The sequence below is a fragment of the Salmo salar genome, chromosome ssa09 (assembly GCF_905237065.1).
Source record: "Salmo salar chromosome ssa09, Ssal_v3.1, whole genome shotgun sequence".
Taxonomy (NCBI): domain Eukaryota; kingdom Metazoa; phylum Chordata; class Actinopteri; order Salmoniformes; family Salmonidae; genus Salmo; species Salmo salar.
Window position 1 is genome coordinate 36,067,237 of NC_059450.1, and position 22,493 is coordinate 36,089,729.

Genomic DNA, 22,493 nt, shown 5'->3' on the forward strand with positions numbered 1-22,493 from the left:
TTTCTTAGACAATTAGGCTAAGTCCTATTCACATGGGACTAGTATTACTACTGGGCTACACTGATAACTCCAGCTTAGTTCCCAAGTTTCTAAACCATACCAAACCATTTTCTTATAGTGTCACCACAATATTTGAATTGAAGAAGTGTGATCATAATCATTAGGATATTTTAGCGATCCTCAGCAGACGTACCTAAATGCCCCCGGAAAGTTTACTTACACACACCTTAGCAAAATACATTTAAACTCAGTTTTTCACAATTCCTGACATTTAAACCTAAAATAAATTCCCTGTCTTAGGTCAGTTAGGATCACCACTTTATTTAAAGAATGTGAAATGTCAGAGTAATAGAAGATAATTATTTCTTTCAGAATTATTTCTTCTTCTTCTTTCAGCTTTTATTTCTTTCATCACATTCCCAGTGGGTCAGAAGTTTACATACACTCAATTAGTATTTGGTAGCATTGCCTTAGACAATTTAAACTTGGGTCAAATGTTTCGGGGTAGCCTTCCACAAGCTTCCCACAATAAGTTGGGTGAATTTTGGCCCGTTCCTCCTGACAGAGTCAGGTTTGTAGGCCTCCTTGCTCCCACACGCTTTTTCAGTTCTGCCCACAAATTTTCTATAGGATTGAGGTCAGGGCTTTGTGATGGCCATTCCAATAGCTTTACTTCCTTGTCCTTAAGCCATTTTTCCACAACTTTGGAAGTTGTGCGTGGGATCATTGTCCATTTGGAAGACCCATTTGCGACCAAGCTTTAACGTCCTGACTGATGTCCTGAGATGTTGCTTCAATATATCCACATAATTTCCCTTCCTCATGATGCCATCTATTTGTGAAGTGCACCAGTCCCTCCTGCAGCAAAGCACCCCATAACATGATGCTGCCAGCCCCGTGCTTCACGGTTGCGATGGTGTTTTTCAGCTTGCAAGCCACCCCTTTTTCCTCCAAACATAACGAGGGTCATTATGGCCAAACAGTTCTATTTTTGTTACATCAGACCAGAGGACATTTCTCCAAAAAGCACAATCTGTGTCCCCATGTGCAGTTGCAAACCGTAGTCTGGCTTTTTTATGGCGGTTTTGGAGCAGTGGCTTCTTCCTTGCTGAGCGGCCTTTCAGGTTATGTCGATATAGGACTCGTTTTACTGTGGATATAGATACTTTTGTACCCGTTTCCTCCAGCATCTTCACAACGTCCTTCGCTGTTCTTCTGGGATTGATTTGCACTTTTCACACCAAAGTACGTTCATCTCTAGGAGACAGAACGCGTCTCCTTCCTGAGTGCTATGATGGCTGCGTGGTGCCATGGTGTTTATTTGTTATTTAATTTTTTTTTAACATTTTAGTCATTTTTAGCAGACGCTCTTATCCAGAGCGACTTACAGTAGTGAATGCATACATTTCATACATTTTTTTATAATTCCCCCCCCCCGTACTGGTCCCCCGTGGGAATCGAACCCACAACCCTGGCGTTGCAAACACCATGCTCTACCAACTGAGCCACATGGGACCACTATTGCGTACTATTGTTTGTACAGATGAACGTGGAACCTTCAGACGTTTGGAAATTGCTCCCAAGGATGAACCAGACTTGTGGAGGTCTACAATTTATTTTCTGAGGTCTTGGCTGATTTCTTATGATTTTCCCATGATGTCAAGCAAAGAGGCACTGAGTTTGAAGTTAGGCCTTGAAATACATCCACAGGTACACCTCCAATTGACTCAAATGATGTCAATTAGCCTATCAGAAGCTTCTAAAGCCATTACATAATTTTCTGAAATTTTCCAAGCTGTTTAAAGGCACAGAAACAAGACATTTGTGGAGTGGTTGAAAAACGAGTTTTAATGACTCCAACCTAAGTGTATGTCCGACTTCAACTGTAGCAACACAGGGAAAGGTGCCAATTCTACGGCACACTGAAGATTATGTTTCAGAACCGCGGAGAGCGACCGTATCCAACATGGGAGAAAGTGTACTTGTTATAAAATATTCGATTTACTCATTATTTTTGACATAATATAACCATATACAATTTCAGTATCACATGTCTTAGAGTGATGGAATGTGCCATCTCCGTGTCCTCCGCAATGGATTAGTCCACTGAGACAGGCACCAATCAGACAGGAGTCTTATGCACCATGAACCCCAAAAATGTTTTGATGACTGATCAACAAAATCTGACCAGCCTATCGACCAAACAACCGACCAGTCGACTAAATGGGGTCAGCCCTAGATAGTTCATCCAAGTCCAGTCAGGTATATTTCACACTTTATTTACACCATTAAAAAAAGGAGTGAAATATAGGAAAATGGGGATGAGATGTACCTGAAGTCAGAGGGCAGGGTCTGGGCTCCTACTCCAGCGTCGCTGGCTGTCTGGGCCCGCAGCTCCTCGGCTGTGAGCAGGCAGTGAAGGCGATACAGGATGCTGGGGAGACACACAGCCTTCCTCCACAGAGAGGCTGGGATTGGGTGGATGGCACACAGCTCTGGGACCAGGATCTGGAGGGGAGGAGAGTGTGGAAAGTTAGACATTGGTTAAGTCCTAAATAAGACCCTGTTCCCCAACCAGTGCACTACGTTTGACCAGGGCCCTAGGAGTACAGCTGTTCTCCAACATATTCTAATCTAGTTCATTTTCAGAGCTCATCTTCAGCCATAAACCGGTATAGAGCCATGGCTCTATGTGTACACTAGATTACCTGTTTGTTCTGAAGACTCTCCCACTTGGCCTTCCTCTTCTCTGCACTGCTGAGGGGCAGGGCTTTCCCCTTCTGGTTCAGGTGGCGAGGGGTTAACAGATTCAAGCTACAGGGAGATGTCAGAGGTCAAACAATGGATGAGTTGAACAGTAGCTCTCAGATACAGTAACCTGTATAGGTGTCAAGGAACAGAAAGGGTTCTCCCCATATCTTTACTCATTTTGATGTTGGTCATGCTCGCCACACCAGCCATGGAGAGACAGAGGTCATCCTTATGATGACAGAGTTGATTAAGATACATTTTCTTCTCCCCCTCTTGTCCTCTCCCCCTCATCCCCTCTCTCAGTCCTCTCCCACTCTCTCAATCTCCCCATCTCTCTCCCGCTCGTCCTCTCCCCCTCACGTCCTCTCCCCCTCATCCTTTCCCTCTCCCCAATTCTCTACCTCTTGTCCTCTACCCCTCCCATCCTCTCTTGTCCTCTCCCCCTCTCCCCCCTCTCTCTCGTCCTCTCCCCCCTCTCTCTCTCGTCCTCTCCCCCCTCTCTCTCTCGTCCTCTCCCCCCTCTCTCTCTCGCCCTCTCCCCCCTCTCTCTCGTCCTCTCCCCCCTCTCTCTCGTCCTCTCCCCCTCATGTCCTCTCTCTCTCTCCCCATCGTCCTCTCTCCCTCTCTCAATCTCCCCATCGTCCTCTCTCCCTCTCTCAATCTCCCCATCTCTCTCCCTCACGTCCTCTCCCCCTCACGTCCTCTCCCCCCTCATCCTTTCCCTCTCCCCATTTCTCTACCTCTTGTCCTCTACCCCTCCCAACCTTTCCCCCCCCTCTCTCTCGTCCTCTCCCCCCTCTCCCTCATCCTCTCCCCCCTCTCTCTCGTCCTCTCCCCCTCATGTCCTCTCTCTCTCCCCATCGTCCTCTCTCCTTCTCCCCCCCTCTCTCTCAATCTCCCCATCTCTCTCCCGCTCGTCCTCTCCCCCTCACGTCCTCTCCCCATTTCTCTACCTCTTGTCCTCTACCCCTCCCATCCTCTCGTCCTCTCCCTCCCTCCCTCGTCCTCTCCCCCCTCTCTCTCTCATCCTCTCCCCCCCTCTCTCTCTCATCCTCTCCCCCCTCTCCTCTCCCTTCCTATCTCGCCCCCCCCCTCCCTCCCTCGTCCTCTCCCTCTCGTCTTCTCGCCCTCTCCCTCTAGTCCTCCTGTTCTCTCCCCCCTCTACCTCGCCCATCCTCTCTAATCTTCTCTCACTCGTCCTCCCTCTCTCGTCCGCTCTCTCTCCCCCTCTTTATCCCGTCCTCCCTATCATCCTCTCCCTTTTCCCGTCCTCTCCTTATCTCTCCCTCTATCTTCCGCTTCCTCCCTCTCGTCCTCTCCCTTCCTCGTCCTCTCCCTCCCTCGTCCTCTCCCTTCCTCCCTCTTGTCCTCCCCCTCTCCTCCCTCTCGTCCTCTCCTCTCGTCCTCTCTCTCGTCCTCTCTCTCGTCCTCTCTCTCGTCCTCTCTCTCGTCCTCTCTCTCGTCCTCTCTCTCGTCCTCTCTCTCGTCCTCCTGTCCTCTCCCCCTCTCCCTTCCTCTCTAATCTTCTCTCACGTGTCCTCCCTCTCTCGTCCGATCTCTCTCCCCTGTCCTCTCCCTCTCTTTATCCCGTCCTCCCTATCGTCCTCTCCCTCTCGTCCTCTCCCTCCCTCCCTCGTCCTCTCTCTCCCCCGTCCTCTCTCCCCCCGTCCTCTCTCTCCCCCTCATCCTCCCTCTCTCTAGTCCTCTCCCTCTCCCTCTCGTCCTCTGCCTCTCTCGCTCTCCCTCGTTTCCTCCCCTCTCTCTCTCATGCTCTCCCTCATGTCCTCCCCCTCTCGTCCTCTCTCCCCCTCTCCCTCCCTCCCTAGTCCTCTCCCTCCCTCCCTAGTCCTTTCGTCCTCTCTCTCCGTCTCGTCCTCGTCCTCTTCCTCTTGTCCTCTTCCTCTCGTCCTCTCCCACTTGTCCTCTCCCTCCCTCCCGCTCCCTCTCTCTCTCCCCCCCTCTCGTCCTCTCTCTCTCCCCCCCTCTCTCTCTCCCCCCTCTCGTCCTCTCCCTCCCTCCCTCTCGTCCTCTCTCTCCCCCGTCCTCCCTCTCTCCCCCGTCCTCCCTCTCTCCCCCGTCCTCCCTCTCTCCCTCTCTCGTCCTCTCCCTCTCTCGTCCTCTCCCTCTCTCGTCCTCTCCCTCTCTCGTCCTCTCCCTCTCTCGTCCTCTCCCTCTCTCGTCCTCTCCCTCTCTCGTCCTCATGCCCTCCCTCGTTTCCTCCCCCTCTCTCTCTCATGCTCTCCCTCGTGTCCTCGCTCCCTCTCGTCCTCCCCCTCTCGTCCTCTCTCCCTCTCGTCCTCTCCCTCCCTCCCTAGTCCTCTCGTCCTCTCCCTCCCTCCCTAGTCCTCTCGTCCTCTCCCTCCCGCTCGTCCTCTCCCTCCCGCTCGTCCTCTCCCTCCCGCTCGTCCTCTCGTCCTCTCTCCCTCTCGTCCTCTCTCCCTCTCCCTCGTCCTCTCCCCTCTCTCTCCCTCATCCTCCCGCTCTCTCTCCCTCATCCTCCCGCTCTCCCTCTCCCCTCATCTCCTCCCGCTCTCTCTCTCCCCTCATCCTCCCGCTCTCTCTCTCTCCCCCTCATTCCTCCCGCTCTCTCCTCCCCTCTCTCCCTCCCCCTCTCTCTCTCCCCTCGTCCTCCCCCTCTCTCTCCCTCGTCCTCCCTCTCTCTCCCTCTCCTCCCGCTCTCTCTCCCCCTCTCCTCCGCTCTCTCTCCCCTCATCCTCCCTCTCTCCCCCTCTCGTCCTCCCGCTCTCTCCCCCTCCCCCTCTCTCTCGTCCTCCCTCTCTCTCGCCCTCCCTCTCTCTCGTCCTCCCTCTCTCTCGTCCTCCCTCTCTCTCGTCCTCCCTCTCTCTCGTCCTCCCTCTCTCTCGTCCTCTCTCTCTCTCGTCCTCTCACCGTGAGGAGGTATGGTCTACGTCCAGTAGTGGCTGGTTTACGTTGGACAGGTCCAGGTTGTACTTGGTTTTGTAGTACTCAGCAAATGTCTGGTACTCCGGTGATGGGAACCTGCTGAGAGGTGTGAGGTCTGTGTAAACGTCAGCCACGTAGAACCGGTGAGGCTGGTCAAAGTTACGATACCTGAGAGAGCGAGAGAGAGAGAGAGAGAGACAGGGGTTAGAGGTCAAAGGTTGGCATAATGGAACAGTGAAGATATACTTTAAATTCGCCGCTCAAAAATTGTGAGATGGTTATATTCAAATATGCACCATGCTATTTTCAGTTTCTAAATAATGTTATTATCGTGTGGGTCATACGAAATGTATTGGATGTTGCTTAAAAAAAAGTGAAGATGTGTCCCAAATGGCATCCTATTCCCTATGGACCCTGGTCAAAGGAAGTGCACTATATAGGGAATAGGGTGTTATTTGGAACTTAACCTAAAACTTTATTAGCTCCTACGTCAGAGAGGGGTATGTAGTGAAGTGAGCAGCATACCGTGGAATGATGACAGCGTCCTGGTAGTCTTCCAGTTTGAAAGTGAAGGGGTTCTGCTTGGTGTACTGGGTGGTAGGAATGCCAACACGAGCCTCGGACTTCTCTATGTCCTCCATGAATTTAAAATCCAAATCTAGAGTGTTGGAATCCTCAACTGAAAGCGACAGTGTGTTAGTAATCTTACATGACGAGAGCATCATTAGTTACAGCATGAAGGACTAAAGAACAAAACACCATGCCAACGAAAGGTTAAGAACAGCGGGTAGCAGTACTATCGACTGACAACATGGGCTGACAATTTTTGTTAATTTCCCAACAATTCTACATGTTGAACCACCACCATTGCAGTGTGTTTTGTCCTTCAAAAACAGGGTCTACAGTATTATGTAATGTTGGGGTCTCACTCACCAACATTGAGAGGTAGAACGCAGTAGGCTGAACAAACTCACCAACATTGAGAGGTAGAACGCAGTAGGCTGAACAAACTCACCAACATTGAGAGGTAGAACGCAGTAGGCTGACTCACCAACATTGAGCGGTAGAACGCAGTAGGCTGAGTCGGCTTGCGTGGGATTGAACTCCAAAGCAGGTTTCTCCAGGCGGAGGATGTGAGAGAAAATGTACTGGTGTAGTCTGGTGATCAGGTCCAGCTGGACAGCACTCAGAGTGAACCCAGCCTTCTGGAGCTCCATGGAGATGGTCACCTCACCAGACCGCGTGTACACAGGAAAGTGGGGGATCTGGGGAGAGGACGGGGTTAGGCGAGTACCACAGTACATTTAATAAAATGGCATACTAACTGTGGAAAAGCAAGGTGGGCCCTGCTATCTAGCTGTTGCCTCCTAGAAAAAAATATGTTCTCTATCAGTTTCAATAGAAATGGAATTGCTTGTTTGATCTCTAAATATTTGATTTGTTTCCTGGCAGGTCCTCAATGGGAAACTGAAATAGGTGTGTTCCTTACCCGAGGTATAGGTTTGGCAGTCAGGATGCCGAAGCACCTGGTAGTGTCCTCTGGAGGGTAGAGCTTCCTGCGGCGGAAGTTGAGCTCATCAGGCAGAGGGGTGGTGAGGACCATGCCAATCACATACAGGTAGTAAGACTGCTCCGGTACAGGGTAACTGTCCCGAAGACATTCTGGTATCTGGACAGGAGAGAGACAGAGATCATCTAGCTGTTAGATGCTCCAGAAGGAACAGTCAGATCTGACGGCCCATAGGTCTCTGGTCAAAAGTAGTCCACTATTGTATCAAAGTAATAGGGTGCCATTAGGGATGCATCCAGTGTGGTGACAACTCACAGCTTTAGGGTGGCATCCAGTGTGGTGACAACTCACAGCTTTAGGGTGGCATCCAGTGTGGTGACAACTCACAGCTTTAGGGTGGCATCCAGTGTGGTGACAACTCACAGCTTTAGGGTGGCATCCAGTGTGGTGACAACTCACAGCTTTAGGGTGGCATCCAGTGTGGTGACAACTCACAGCTTTAGGATGGCATCCAGTGTGGTGACAACTCACAGCTTTAGGGATGCATCCAGTGTGGTGACAACTCACAGCTTTAGGGATGCATCCAGTGTGGTGACAACTCACAGCTTTAGGGTGGCATCCAGTGTGGTGACAACTCACAGCTTTAGGGTGGCATCCAGTGTGGTGACAACTCACAGCTTTAGGGTGGCATCCAGTGTGGTGACAACTCACAGCTTTAGGGTGGCATCCAGTGTGGTGACAACTCACAGCTTTAGGGTGGCATCCAGTGTGGTGACAACTCACAGCTTTAGGGTGGCATCCAGTGTGGTGACAACTCACAGCTTTAGGGATGCATCCAGTGTGGTGACAACTCACAGCTTTAGGGTGGCATCCAGTGTGGTGACAACTCACAGCTTTAGGGTGGCATCCAGTGTGGTGACAACTCACAGCTTTAGGGTGGCATCCAGTGTGGTGACAACTCACAGCTTTAGGGTGGCATCCAGTGTGGTGACAACTCACAGCTTTAGGGTGGCATCCAGTGTGGTGACAACTCACAGCTTTAGGGTGGCATCCAGTGTGGTGACAACTCACAGCTTTAGGGTAGCATCCAGTGTGGTGACAACTCACAGCTTTAGGGTAGCATCCAGTGTGGTGACAACTCACAGCTTTAGGGATGCATCCAGTGTGGTGACAACTCACAGCTTTAGGGTAGCATCCAGTGTGGTGACAACTCACAGCTTTAGGATGGCATCCAGTGTGGTGACAACTCACAGCTTTAGGGTGGCATCCAGTGTGGTGACAACTCACAGCTTTAGGGATGCATCCAGTGTGGTGACAACTCACAGCTTTAGGGTGGCATCCAGTGTGGTGACAACTCACAGCTTTAGGGTAGCATCCAGTGTGGTGACAACTCACAGCTTTAGGGTAGCATCCAGTGTGGTGACAACTCACAGCTTTAGGGTAGCACTGCCTCCTCTTGGTGGATCCTGGTCTGCCTGGAACACTGGTCTCCTCCTCGTCATGGAGATCCAGCTCCTCCTCATACTTCACTGTCTCTTTCCCCACAGGCATCAAGTGGTCATCCAACTCACCTGGAGAAGAGAAAGGCAGAACCATTTAACTACCGTAGAAGTATAGCAAAATAAAATGCCCAAGAAGTTAAATGTCACTGTACAGCAGTTAATACCCGGTCCCCCTCCTCTCCCAGGACAAACTGAACCCCCCTCACATCCCAGCAAATTCAGTTACATTCCCACAAGCTTGAAGAGAGAGAGATTTGAGGGAGGGTGACAGAAAGAAATGGGGAAGGAGATACACAATCAGGGACTAGCTGCAGAGAGCACTGCATGATGAAGGATATTCTAACAATCAAATAGTTTAATTTTATTGACCTTTTTTGTGAAGATTTTCACAGCAAAGTAGTGCCACTGCCTTCTCTGCCAGTCGTGCACAGTTCATGATTGGCCCCTGCCATGAAAAAGTGTACATTGGTCTCAAAGACATCCATAAAACACACTGAATCTTGACGTCTCAAATGGAAAAAGTGGATGCTACAACATTGGTGGTGGATGAGGTGAGTTTCGCCCCCATGTAGCCTACTACAGCCATTTGTGCACCTGAAAGCACTGTGTAAGTGTCCCAAAAGGCACCCTTTTCCCTATATAGTGCAGTACGTTTGACCAGAGCTGGAATATATAGGCAATACGGCCATTTGTGAATCAGACCTACAAATCAAATCAATCAGACCAACAAATCAAATCAACGAGGAAAGCCTGAGACTCACAGCGACGGGCACCCGTAGAGGGGAATTGATGGGCAAGTAGAGGGTTGACTGGTAGCGCCCATCCTTCAGCTCCTTGGTCTTACACTTAGGTGCCAGGTGGGTAAACGGGTCACTGGGCAGACGGGCACAGTATCTGGAGAGAGGGTCATTAGCACACCAGACCATCCACAGCCAAATTAAAAGAAAATCAAACATATTTTGTTCTCAGTCCATTTAGAGTTTCCAATGAGAACCCTTTTAAACCTGTATATATCTTTCACAGATTCAAAGCAGCGCTGGCGGTTCTCTCTTTACCTGTTGATGTGTCCGATAGCCGTGTTGATGGTGACGCGGGGTCCTCCTTCCTCAGAGCGGAGCACGTAGGGAGGCAGAATGTTGTCATCATCCAGCACCGGTTCCACCTCAAAGTCCCCGACCCCTGCTGCCTTGGAACACTTGTTTCTCAGGATCTGAAGACGTCAAGAGAAGACCTACAGTCATCAGTATTAGGGTTGTCACAATACTAGTAGAGAAACACCAAGGACCTTTCATATCATCCAAGGACGGGCCTTGTGGACAGACACACAAATCAATTAAAACATGCAGATAGTTCCCTATACAGTACAGTGCACTACGCTATAGGGTGCCATTTGGGATGCATCCTTAAACAAATCTCTGAGAACCCCTGTGTTCCTCAGACAGACACATGGGACCTTGAGGACAGGCTCTGAATACCACACCTTCTCTATGGCCTTGTAGGTCTTCAGGTCTTCCTCGAAGGTCTTGGTCCTCTCACTTTCAGCCAGCATGATGTAGTTGGAGACAGGAGCTCTGGCTCGGCCTTTAGACTGAACGTAGGACCTACAGTCAAGTCAAAGTTTATTAAAAGTGCATTTACCAGGGGTCACAACACACTTTACATGCTTCAAAAAAGAGGAACAAACTGTAGAACGGGATAGGGAACAATATAAAACATAACAAAAAGAGAAGCCATTAGTCCATTGAGCAAGAAGCAACAAGGTAGTGGATGGACAGGCAGTGCTGTACCTGTACTCAGTAGGCAGGTCAAACCTCACCACCAGGTTACACTTGGGAATATCTACCCCTTCCTCCACGATGCTGGTCGCTATGAGCAGGTTGGTCTCGTGGGCACGGAACTTACGCAGAACCTGACAGATAATGAGGAAATATGGTTAGGTCTGAATAGAAGGAGGGGAGAGAGAGAGGCAGAGAGCGACAGAGAGGCAGAGAGAGCGAGACAGAGAGACAGAGAGAGCGAGAGGCAGAGAGAGGAATAGAGAGACAGAGACAGACAGAGAGAGCGAGAGAGGAATAGAGAGACAGAGACAGACAGAGAGAGCGAGAGAGGAATAGAGAGACAGACAGACAGACATAGAGACAGAGACAGACAGACATAGAGACAGACAGACAGACAGAGACAGAGATAGACACAGAGACAGACAGACATAGACACAGAGACAGACAGACATAGAGACAGAGAGACATAGAGACAGAAACAGACAGACAGACAGACATAGACAGACAGACAGACAGACAGACAGAGACAGACAGACATAGAGACATAGAGACAGACATAGAGACAGAAACAGACAGACAGACAGAGACAGACAGACATAGAGACAGAGACAGACAGACACAGAGAGACATAGACATAGACAGACATAGACAGACAGACAGACACAGAGAGACATAGACAGACAGACATAGACAGACAGACATAGACAGACAGACATAGAGACAGACATAGAGACAGACATAGAGACAGACATAGAGACAGACATAGAGACAGACATAGAGACACACAGATAGAGACAGACAGACATAGAGACAGACAGACATAGAGACAGAGACAGACAGACACAGAGAGACATAGACATAGACAGACAGACAGACAGAGACAGACAGACATAGAGACATAGAGACAGACAGACAGACAGACAGACATAGAGACAGACATAGAGACAGACATAGAGACAGACATAGAGACATAGACACAGAGAGAGACAGACACAGAGACAGACATAGAGACATAGACACAGAGAGAGACAGACACAGAGACAGACATAGAGACAGACAGACATAGAGACAGACATAGAGACAGACAGACATAGAGACAGACAGACATAGAGACAGACAGACATAGAGACAGACAGACATAGAGACAGACAGACATAGACAGAGACAGACAGACATAGAGACAGACAGACATAGACACAGACAGACAGAGAGAGAGACATAGACACAGACAGACATAGACACAGACAGACAGAGAGACATAGAGACAGACAGACACAGACAGAGACAGACAGAGACAGACAGAGACAGACAGACACAGACAGAGACAGACAGACAGAGAGACACAGACAGACATAGAGACAGAGACAGACAGAGAGACAGAGACAGACAGACATAGACAAACATAGACAGACAGACAGACAGACAGACAGACAGACAGACAGACAGACAGACAGACAGACAGACAGACAGACAGAGACACAGACAGACAGAGAGACAGACACAGACAGACATAGAGACATAGAGACAGACATAGAGACAGAAACAGACAGACAGACAGAGACAGACAGACATAGAGACAGAGACAGACAGACACAGAGAGACATAGACATAGACAGACATAGACAGACAGACAGACACAGAGAGACATAGACAGACAGACATAGACAGACAGACATAGACAGACAGACATAGACAGACAGACATAGAGACAGACATAGAGACAGACGATAGAGACACACAGACATAGAGACAGACAGACATAGAGACAGACAGACATAGAGACAGAGACAGACAGACACAGAGAGACATAGACATAGACAGACAGACAGACAGAGACAGACAGACATAGAGACATAGAGACAGACAGACAGACAGACAGACAGACATAGAGACAGACATAGAGACAGACATAGAGACAGACAGACATAGAGACAGACAGACATAGAGACAGACAGACATAGAGACAGACAGACATAGAGACAGACAGACATAGAGACAGACAGACAGACATAGAGACAGACAGAGACAGACATAGAGACAGACATAGAGACAGACATAGAGACATAGACACAGAGAGAGACAGACACAGAGACAGACATAGAGACATAGACACAGAGAGAGACAGACACAGAGACAGACATAGACAGACATAGAGACAGACAGACATAGAGACAGACAGACAGACATAGAGACAGACAGAGACAGACATAGAGACAGACATAGAGACAGACATAGAGACAGACATAGAGACATAGACACAGAGAGAGACAGACACAGAGACAGACATAGAGACATAGACACAGAGAGAGACAGACACAGAGACAGACATAGAGACAGACATAGAGACATAGACACAGAGAGAGACAGACACAGAGACAGACATAGAGACAGACAGACATAGAGACAGACATAGAGACAGACAGACATAGAGACAGACATAGAGACAGACAGACATAGAGACAGACAGACATAGAGACAGACATAGAGACATAGACACAGAGAGAGACAGACACAGAGACAGACATAGAGACAGACAGACATAGAGACAGACATAGAGACAGACAGACATAGAGACAGACAGACATAGAGACAGACAGACATAGAGACAGACAGACATAGAGACAGACAGACATAGAGACAGACAGACATAGAGACAGACAGACATAGACAGAGACAGACAGACATAGAGACAGACAGACATAGACACAGACAGACAGAGAGAGAGACATAGACACAGACAGACAGAGAGACATAGACACAGACAGACAGAGAGACATAGAGACAGACAGAGACAGACAGAGACAGACAGACACAGACAGAGACAGACAGAGACAGACAGAGACAGACAGACACAGACAGAGACAGACAGAGACAGACAGAGACAGACAGACACAGACAGACAGAGAGACACAGACAGACATAGAGACAGAGACAGACAGAGAGACAGAGACAGACAGACATAGACAGACATAGACAAACATAGACAGACATAGACAGACAGACAGACATAGACAGACAGACAGACAGACAGACAGACAGACAGACAGACAGACAGACAGACAGACAGACAGAGAGACAGAGAGACAGAGACACAGACAGACAGAGAGACAGACACAGACAGACAGAGAGACATAGACACAGACAGAGACAGACAGACAGACAGAGACAGACAGAGACAGACAGAGACAGACAGACACAGACAGACAGACAGAGAGACACAGACAGACATAGAGACAGAGACAGACAGACAGACATAGAGACAGAGACAGACAGACATAGACAGAGAGACAGAGACAGACAGACATAGACAGACATAGACAGACATAGACAGACACAGACAGACACAGACAGACACAGACAGACACAGACAGACAGACAGACAGACAGAGAGACATAGACACAGACAGACAGAGAGACAGACAGACATAGACACAGACAGACATAGACACAGACAGACAGACATAGACACAGAGACAGACATAGACACAGACAGACAGACACAGACAGACACAGACAGACACAGACAGACACAGACAGACACAGACATAGACAGAGACACACACAGACATAGACACAGACAGACATAGACACAGACAGACATAGACACAGACAGACATAGACACAGACATAGACACAGACAGACATAGACACAGACATAGACACAGATAGACATACACAGACAGACACAGACATAGACAGACACAGACATAGACAGACAGACATAGACAGACAGACATAGACACAGACAGACATAGACACAGACAGACATAGACACAGACAGACATAGACACAGACAGACATAGACACAGACAGACATAGACACAGACAGACATAGACACAGACAGACATAGACACAGACAGACATAGACACAGACAGACATAGAGACAGACAGACATAGAGACAGACAGACATAGAGACAGACAGACATAGAGACAGACAGACACAGACATAGACAGAGACACACACAGACATAGACACAGACAGACATAGACACAGACAGACATAGACACAGACAGACATAGACACAGACATAGACACAGACAGACATAGACACAGACATAGACACAGACAGACATAGACAGATAGACATACACAGACAGACACAGACAGACAGACACACAGACACAGACAGACACATAGACACAGACAGACAGACATAGACACAGACAGACATAGACACAGACAGACATAGACACAGACAGACATAGACACAGACAGACATAGACACAGACAGACATAGACACAGACAGACATAGACACAGACAGACATAGACACAGACAGACATAGACACAGACAGACATAGAGACAGACAGACATAGAGACAGACAGACACAGACATAGACATAGACAGACAGAGACACAGAGACAGACAGAGACATAGACACAGAGACAGACAGAGACATAGACACAGAGACAGACACAGACAGAGACATAGACACAGACAGACAAGACACAGACAGACAGACACAGACAGACATAGACATAGACAGACAGAGACAGACAGACAGAGACAGACATAGAGACACACAGACAGACAGAGACAGACAGACAGAGACAGACATAGAGACACACAGACAGACAGACAGACAGACAGAGACAGACAGACATAGAGACAGACAGACAGAGACAGACAGACAGAGACAGACATAGAGACACACAGACAGACAGACAGAGACAGACATAGAGACACACAGACAGACACACAGACAGAGACACACAGACAGACACACAGACAGACACACAGACAGACATAGACACACAGACAGACACACAGACAGACACACAGACAGACATAAACACACAGAGACACAGACAGACAGACACAGACACACAGAGACACAGACAGACACAGACACAGACAGACAGACAGACACAGACAGACAGACACAGACAGACAGACAGACACAGACAGACAGACACAGACAGACAGACAGACACAGACAGACACAGACAGACACAGACAGACACAGACAGACACAGACAGACACAGACAGACACAGACTAATGTAGGGGTAGGTAAATTTCGATGTAAACAGATGGGATAATGTCACAATCCAAGATGTTGTGTTCCCACCTCTTCCTGTTTCCTGAACTCCACCTCCATCTGCTTGTTGCGTGGCTGGTTCTTTCCGATGCTGTGTCCTGTGATGAAGTTACTGCTGATGTAGGCCAGCTCCGGGTCCTGTTTCCCTGCCTCCTTTATTAGCCTGTCACAGATGGACAGTAATCATGGAAATGGTATTAAGACAACCGAAATCCTCCCCCAAAAATATACTGCTAAATCACAAAGTTAATTCAATACAATTCATTCCATTCTTCTAGTCTTTTGAGCAGTGTACAAGAAACAATCCAAGGAGACGGTGTAGCAGAGGTATCACACATTTGAGCCAAAATGGCATTGAACACCAGATGCGTACCGGTTGAGGACGACGGCCGTGTAGCGCCTCTCAACGAAGATGATCCCACACAGGATGTTGGTGAACGGCGAGGGGAAGTTAGCCTCGGGTTTCTCCTTCACCTCCTCATCCTCGTCTTCGTCTTCCGAGTCACTCCACGACACGTAGCTGTCCTCGTTGCGGTTGTTGTACCACTCCACACTCTCAAACTGTTGCCTCTCAAAGGGCTTGTACTCATGGAGGATCTCCAGGAGACGGATGACCTTCGGGGTCACAAACTTCAGGTCCAGAGAGGCCGGGGAGAAGAGTTCCTCACACAGGGCGTGGACCTAGGACACCAGGAAGAAATAACTTCATAATAAACTCTGTGGACCTATCCTGTACCAAGAGGGGAAATTCACTTGCCCTTGTACGTACGACACACACACACACACACACACACACACACACACACACACACACACACACACACACACACACACACACTAGATTGCACAGCAACACAAAATACTAAAAGCAATCAATACCATGTATGTCATGAAGCCAAATCAAATCAAACAGACTATGCATAGATAATAAACAGAGATTAGCAGGCAGTGTACAAAACAAATGGGGCGGGTCAATGTAATAGTCCGGTGGCCATTTGATTAATTGTTCAGCAGCAGTCTTATGGCTTGGGGGTAGAAGCTCTGGGTGATGTACTGGGCAGTACACACTACCCTCTGTAGCGCCTTATGGTCAGATGCCGAGCAGTTGCTCGATGTTAATGGGGGCGTGTTCGGCCCGCCTTTTCCTGTAGTCCACAATCAGCTCCTTTGTCTTGATCACGTTGAGGGAAAGGTTGTTGTCCTGGCACCACACTGCCAGGTCTCTGACCTCCTCCCTATAGGCTGTCTCATCGTTGTCGGTGATCAGGCATACCACTGTTGTGTCGTCAGCAAACTTAATGATGGTGTTGGAGTCGTGGGTGAACAGGGAGTACAGGAGGAGACAAAGTACACACCCCTGAGGGGCCCCAATGTTGAGGATCAGCGTGGCGGATGTGTTGTTGCCTACCCTCACCACCTGGGGGCGGCCCGTCAGGAAGTCCAGGATCCAGTTGCAGAGGGAGGTGTACAGTTCCAGGGTCCTTAGCTTCATGGGCACTATGGTGTTTAACGCTGAGCTGTAGTCAATGAATAGCATTCCGACATAGGTTTTCCTGTGTCCAGGTGGGAAAGAGCAGTTTGGAGTGCAATTGAGATGGCGTCATCTGTGGATCTGTTGGGGTGGTATGCGAATTGGAGTGGGTCTAGGGTATCTGGGAGGATGCTGTTGATGTGAGCAATGACCAGAATTTCAAAGCACTTCATGGCTACCGACGTGAGTGCTACGGGGTGGTAATCATTTAGGCAGGTTACCTTCGCTTCCTTGGGCACAGGGACTATGGTGGTCTGCTTATAACATGTAGGTACAACAATGGATGTCATGCCCTTATTACAGCAATGGATGTTACGCAAGCGCTTTACAAACCTCAGCTAGGCCTACATAGCAACACAGGAGACCAAACTCAACGGGAATCACACAAAGAACATACACAAGAGTAAGTTGTTACACACATACCTTCCTCAGGATGGTGTCGGTGAAGAGCAGGAACTTCCTGTTGATCTCTTCCTGTTCGTGTTTGATGTACTTCTGCAGCTCCCTCACCATGATGCCAGCCACCTTGTCGGCACACCACGGCCCCAGTACCAGCAGCACCGCCCGGCAGTCACTCAGCACCTGGGGAAGGAAATCATTCAATGAGGATCTTTGAGAATGTTTTCATCCTAAAAAACGTATGTGTATTAGCCTACATGTTGTTTGAGGTACAGTAGGCCAACAGAGCTCCTGTAATAGGTCAAAGCTGTGTGCCAGAAAACATTTGTGGTGCTCATGTGAATTTCCTTTCTTTTCTTAAGCTTCAGACCAGACTCACTTCTCCCTTAAAACATACTTTTGCTATTCAATAATCACGGGTTTAGATTAGGACTATGCACACATTCTCATTAGCCGACCTGTTTGGATATGAAGGTGGGGCCAGACCTGTTTGGATATGAAGGTGGGGCCAGACCTGTTTGGATATGAAGGTGGGGCCAGACCTGTTTGGATATGAAGGTGGGGTCAGACCTGTTTGGATATGAAGGTGGGGTCAGACCTGTTTGGATATGAAGGTGGGGTCAGACCTGTTTGGATATGAAGGTGGGGTCAGACCTGTTTGGATATGAAGGTGGGGTCAGACCTGTTTGGATATGAAGGTGGGGTCAGACCTGTTTGGATATGAAGGTGGGGTCAGACCTGTTTGGATATGAAGGTGGGGCCAGACCTGTTTGGATATGAAGGTGGGGCCAGACCTGTTTGGATATGAAGGTGGGGCCAGACCTGTTTGGATATGAAGGTGGGGCCAGACCTGTTTGGATATGAAGGTGGGGTCAGACCTGTTTGGATATGAAGGTGGGGCCAGACCTGTTTGGATATGAAGGTGGGGCCAGACCTGTTTGGATATGAAGGTGGGGCCAGACCTGTTTGGATATGAAGGTGGGGCCAGACCTGTTTGGATATGAAGGTGGGGCCAGACCTGTTTGGATATGAAGGTGGGGCCAGACCTGTTTGGATATGAAGGTGGGGCCAGACCTGTTTGGATATGAAGGTGGGGCCAGACCTGTTTGGATATGAAGGTGGGGCCAGACCTGTTTGGATATGAAGGTGGGGCCAGACCTGTTTGGATATGAAGGTGGGGCCAGACCTGTTTGGATATGAAGGTGGGGCCAGACCTGTTTGGATATGAAGGTGGGGCCAGACCTGTTTGGATATGAAGGTGGGGTCAGACCTGTTTGGATATGAAGGTGGGGTCAGACCTGTTTGGATATGAAGGTGGGGTCAGACCTGTTTGGATATGAAGGTGGGGCCAGACCTGTTTGGATATGAAGGTGGGGCCAGACCTGTTTGGATATGAAGGTGGGGTCAGACCTGTTTGGATATGAAGGTGGGGACAGACCTGTTTGGATATGAAGGTGGGGTCTCTGTCCTCTCGAGACACAGGTATGTTGCAGTCGTTGAGGAAGTGGAGAGCCTCGTCCAGCTCGCTCAGTAGATGCTCTGAGAGGCCGCTCTTGTCCAGGTAGGGTCCACAGTCCAGTACCACCTCTCTGGGCTGGGAGGCATATCTGAGACACACACACACACAACACACACAGTTCATGGTAAACGCTGCATATGTCGGCTCAATCGGAAATTACCTTAACATATGAATCGCGCTATACAGCTGAACTTACACAATACGGATTGAATCGAGCCCTTAGATTATGTGCACAGGAGGTACCTGAGACGCTTTGTGAATACAGGCCATGATGTGTAAAATTACCTGTCAAGGACAACGAGGTCAGTAGCTGTCTCTGCATTGCTCTGCAGGATCCGCTCCAGGTTCTGGATCTTCTGTTCCAGTTCAGACGGGTCACATTTACCATTCAAAATGGATGCAGTGAGGCCCAGGATCCGAGGGCTGCACGGACAGCCCTCACATAGCTGAAATGGGAGATACATATAGCTGAAATGAGAGCCCACACATTGCTGTCTCTTCATCTATGTTTCAGTAATCACATCGCTGGAAACAAAGAAATTGGAGACAGGAAGACTGAGCCAGCCTAAAACAAGGAAAATGCTAAAACATTGGCCAGCCTCCAATGGGGTCCAATAATGAAGGCTGACTAACCACACTATTCTCATCTACAAAATGGGGAACAATATAATGAATAATCTCCGATCTCCATAAGGCCTTGGCTTTCGCCATACAGGGAAGGAAGAGTATGTGCTTGGCTTTCAAGCGACAGTTGAATGCATAGCTACGTAGAACAGATAGTAAATGTACCTTCATTATATCCCGGTAGGGATGGTCCGTGATTGCCAGGTGACACTCATCAAACACCACCAGGTTGAGTTTCCATAGTGGCAACACTCCACTCTTCAGCACATGCAGGAAGATATGGCACGTCATAACGAGCACCTAGAACAGAAATGATGGATAGAGTGAGCAGAGGATGGCATATTGCCTCCAAGAATAGATGACAGTTGTGTGACAGTATTCTGTGATGAACACAATCAATAACCTCTCCCCATTATGGACAAGACACTGGGGGTAATCAGTGTTATTTTTCAAAGTTGTTGAAATTGAGGGGAGAAAACTTTGGTAATGTTCTATTTTGTAGAATTACCACTGGTATTTATCATGAAAGAACTCTGTAACAATTGGTACTTTATTCTGGCAATTGCTTAGAATTATATGAAAATTGATAACAATTGGTAATTTTCCAGAAAGTTTGTTCAATGAACGGCACCTGATTTTCAATCATTTCTTGGCTCCACTTTTCCCTGGACCATGATGAGGTCTTCTCCACACACATGTATTCTCCAACCTGGAGATCGGAGTGGGTCCTAACACTAGCTGCTTGCTGAATCACAGACGATGCTTTATTTACCATGGAACAGATAAGGGGAAAACAGAAGAATCATGGTCTCAATCATATTGATGTACACGTATTAGAAGTTCATACTTATAAAAGGCTGCATTGTGACTCTCCACCCTTCTCAACCTTCCCCTTAAAGTGTGCACTTCCACTCTGCCTGAAATGGATTTAACAATGGTGAAACTCCCTCCAACCAATGCTTACACCAATCCAATGCTTTTAAATGCATGACAGGGAGTGGACGTGCACACTTTGAGAAAAGTGTGAAGAAATGGGATGCACCAAATAGTACATTTATCTGCGACTTTAAATGTAGCTACCTGCATTCACCAGGAAAACTGTCCTCTTCCCCTGTTCGACTAAGTCTCCCCGGATTTGGTGGGAGAGCTCTTTAGTTAGGAGTACTGCAATAAAGGTCTTCCCTGAGCCAGTATTTAAGCAGACAATAGTATTGTGTTCAAGAGCTGCTTCAAGAAGTTCAACCTGGTAGGGCAGATGAGGTCACAGTCATTAGTTTCAAACGTTGTGCACTATAACTGGTTACAAATAAATAAACTCTTGAAATAAAAGATAGATGCCGTACACTGACGAATGTTGGCAGTTTATTGAGCGAAAGGTCAATGGTGAAAGTACCAATGTCTACATACAACGCAATGCACTCTCCTAGTGCATAGTCAATTGTCTGTTTAAACTGTCAGTTCAGCTCAAATGTCAATTGTTAGTTAGACTACTTGCTCATTCCTCACCTGATATTTCCTAGGCGTGTAGATGTTGTCGTGGATGGCCTCCTGTTGCCACGGGAGACCAAAGAAAGGCCCCATGGGATTGGAGGCGGGGGTGACCAGCTGGAGTCCTGCCATGCTGCTTTTGGGGGATGCTGGGGGTGAGGTCCTCCACTCTTCCACTTTATTTTTTATCTAATTTCATCTTTCCCCTCTAATGCTTACTGGTTCAGAAATAAACGGACAGCATGCAGACATGACGTTACTAATAATACAAGAATTGCTAATATTATTGAATGACATGATCAATAATTTAATCATTCTCCTCTAAAGCTAACTGGTTCAGGAAGAAACAGACAGCATGCACGCATGATGTTGCTAATTATGGGCAATTCCACAGTAACAGAGTGATGCAGACTTAGTGCAGATGCAAACTTCAGTAACAGAATGACGGTTGGAGCTGTTTGTGCCATCATTCTGTTAGCAAACTTTGCATCTGCACTGTTTTTGTAAAAATGTCAGTGGAAATTGTTAAAAGTAGTCCTTGTGCATAGAGTTGTATGGTTTGTTAAACTTTGAAATAAATGGTTTTTGTTTGACATACATTGTATAGTGAAAAAGCTGAGTCTCAGCATCACTGTCACCATGGAATTGCCCTAATACAATAATTGCTAATATTATTGAATGACATGACCAATAATAAATCATTTAATCTAACTGGTTCAGGAAGCAACAGACAGCATGATGTTCCCAGTAATACAATAATTACTAATATTTTTGACAAGACATGATCAATAACAAACATCATATTCACACAAGTGAAATGTATACTTACAAGTAGCGGCATAGACTCTGTGATGGGCCAGGCAGGACTTCTTCTAGGCTTCATCTCAACTAGAGGAGCTGTACAGAGAAACACACAACACAACCCCCTTAACATCAAACCCATTGATAGACCTATTGCACAAAAGCAAATGAAACTGTTGTTTCCTAGATAACTATCATATGTCAGGCTTATGGTAAAATGTATTTTACCTCTATGCAGTTGACTGGCTGTAATGGCAGGGCTTGAGAAGCTGAAGATTCTTCCTTCCTAAACAGAAATCACAGACAGAAAGGGAAAATACATGAGAGCACAGACATCTTGATGGGAGGAAATGGGAGAGTTCTCTGGTGTGGGCCGGAGGGGAGTGGAGTAAGGAGGGCGGTGGGGGAATCTAAATTCTGGATGGACACTAGCTTTTCAACACATTGTTGCCGCCCTAAAATTAAGACCCCACGCCTGCCCTGACTACCACAGCTCAACACAGCTGCAACCAATCCCAGCAGTAATTTCTGCTCAGCCAGCACAAGCCCTCATTTTTATAGAGTGATCACATTTGCTGTTAGTTAAAAGGCGGTTGGCTCCCTCTCGCTGACTGCATCCCAAATGGCACTCTATTCCATA

General features: G+C 48.0%; 1 protein-coding gene across 1 annotated transcript in view; it reads right to left on the reverse strand.

Annotated features, from left to right (window-relative positions):
* LOC106611270 (endoribonuclease Dicer) overlaps nt 1-22,493 on the reverse strand; it is a 78,851-nt gene that overhangs the window by 35,015 nt on the left and 21,343 nt on the right. Inside the window, 23 exon segments of the mRNA XM_045724952.1 lie at nt 2,333-2,508; nt 2,709-2,814; nt 5,641-5,823; nt 6,181-6,334; nt 6,707-6,920; nt 7,145-7,324; nt 8,597-8,736; nt 9,037-9,112; nt 9,429-9,561; nt 9,723-9,877; nt 10,148-10,268; nt 10,455-10,576; nt 15,522-15,654; nt 15,865-16,172; nt 17,446-17,604; nt 18,860-19,028; nt 19,226-19,386; nt 19,730-19,864; nt 20,196-20,326; nt 20,645-20,807; nt 21,071-21,270; nt 21,882-21,949; nt 22,082-22,139. Of these exon segments, the coding sequence (XP_045580908.1) occupies nt 2,333-2,508; nt 2,709-2,814; nt 5,641-5,823; nt 6,181-6,334; nt 6,707-6,920; nt 7,145-7,324; nt 8,597-8,736; nt 9,037-9,112; nt 9,429-9,561; nt 9,723-9,877; nt 10,148-10,268; nt 10,455-10,576; nt 15,522-15,654; nt 15,865-16,172; nt 17,446-17,604; nt 18,860-19,028; nt 19,226-19,386; nt 19,730-19,864; nt 20,196-20,326; nt 20,645-20,807; nt 21,071-21,184 (3,233 nt within the window). The 5' untranslated portion in view covers nt 21,185-21,270; nt 21,882-21,949; nt 22,082-22,139.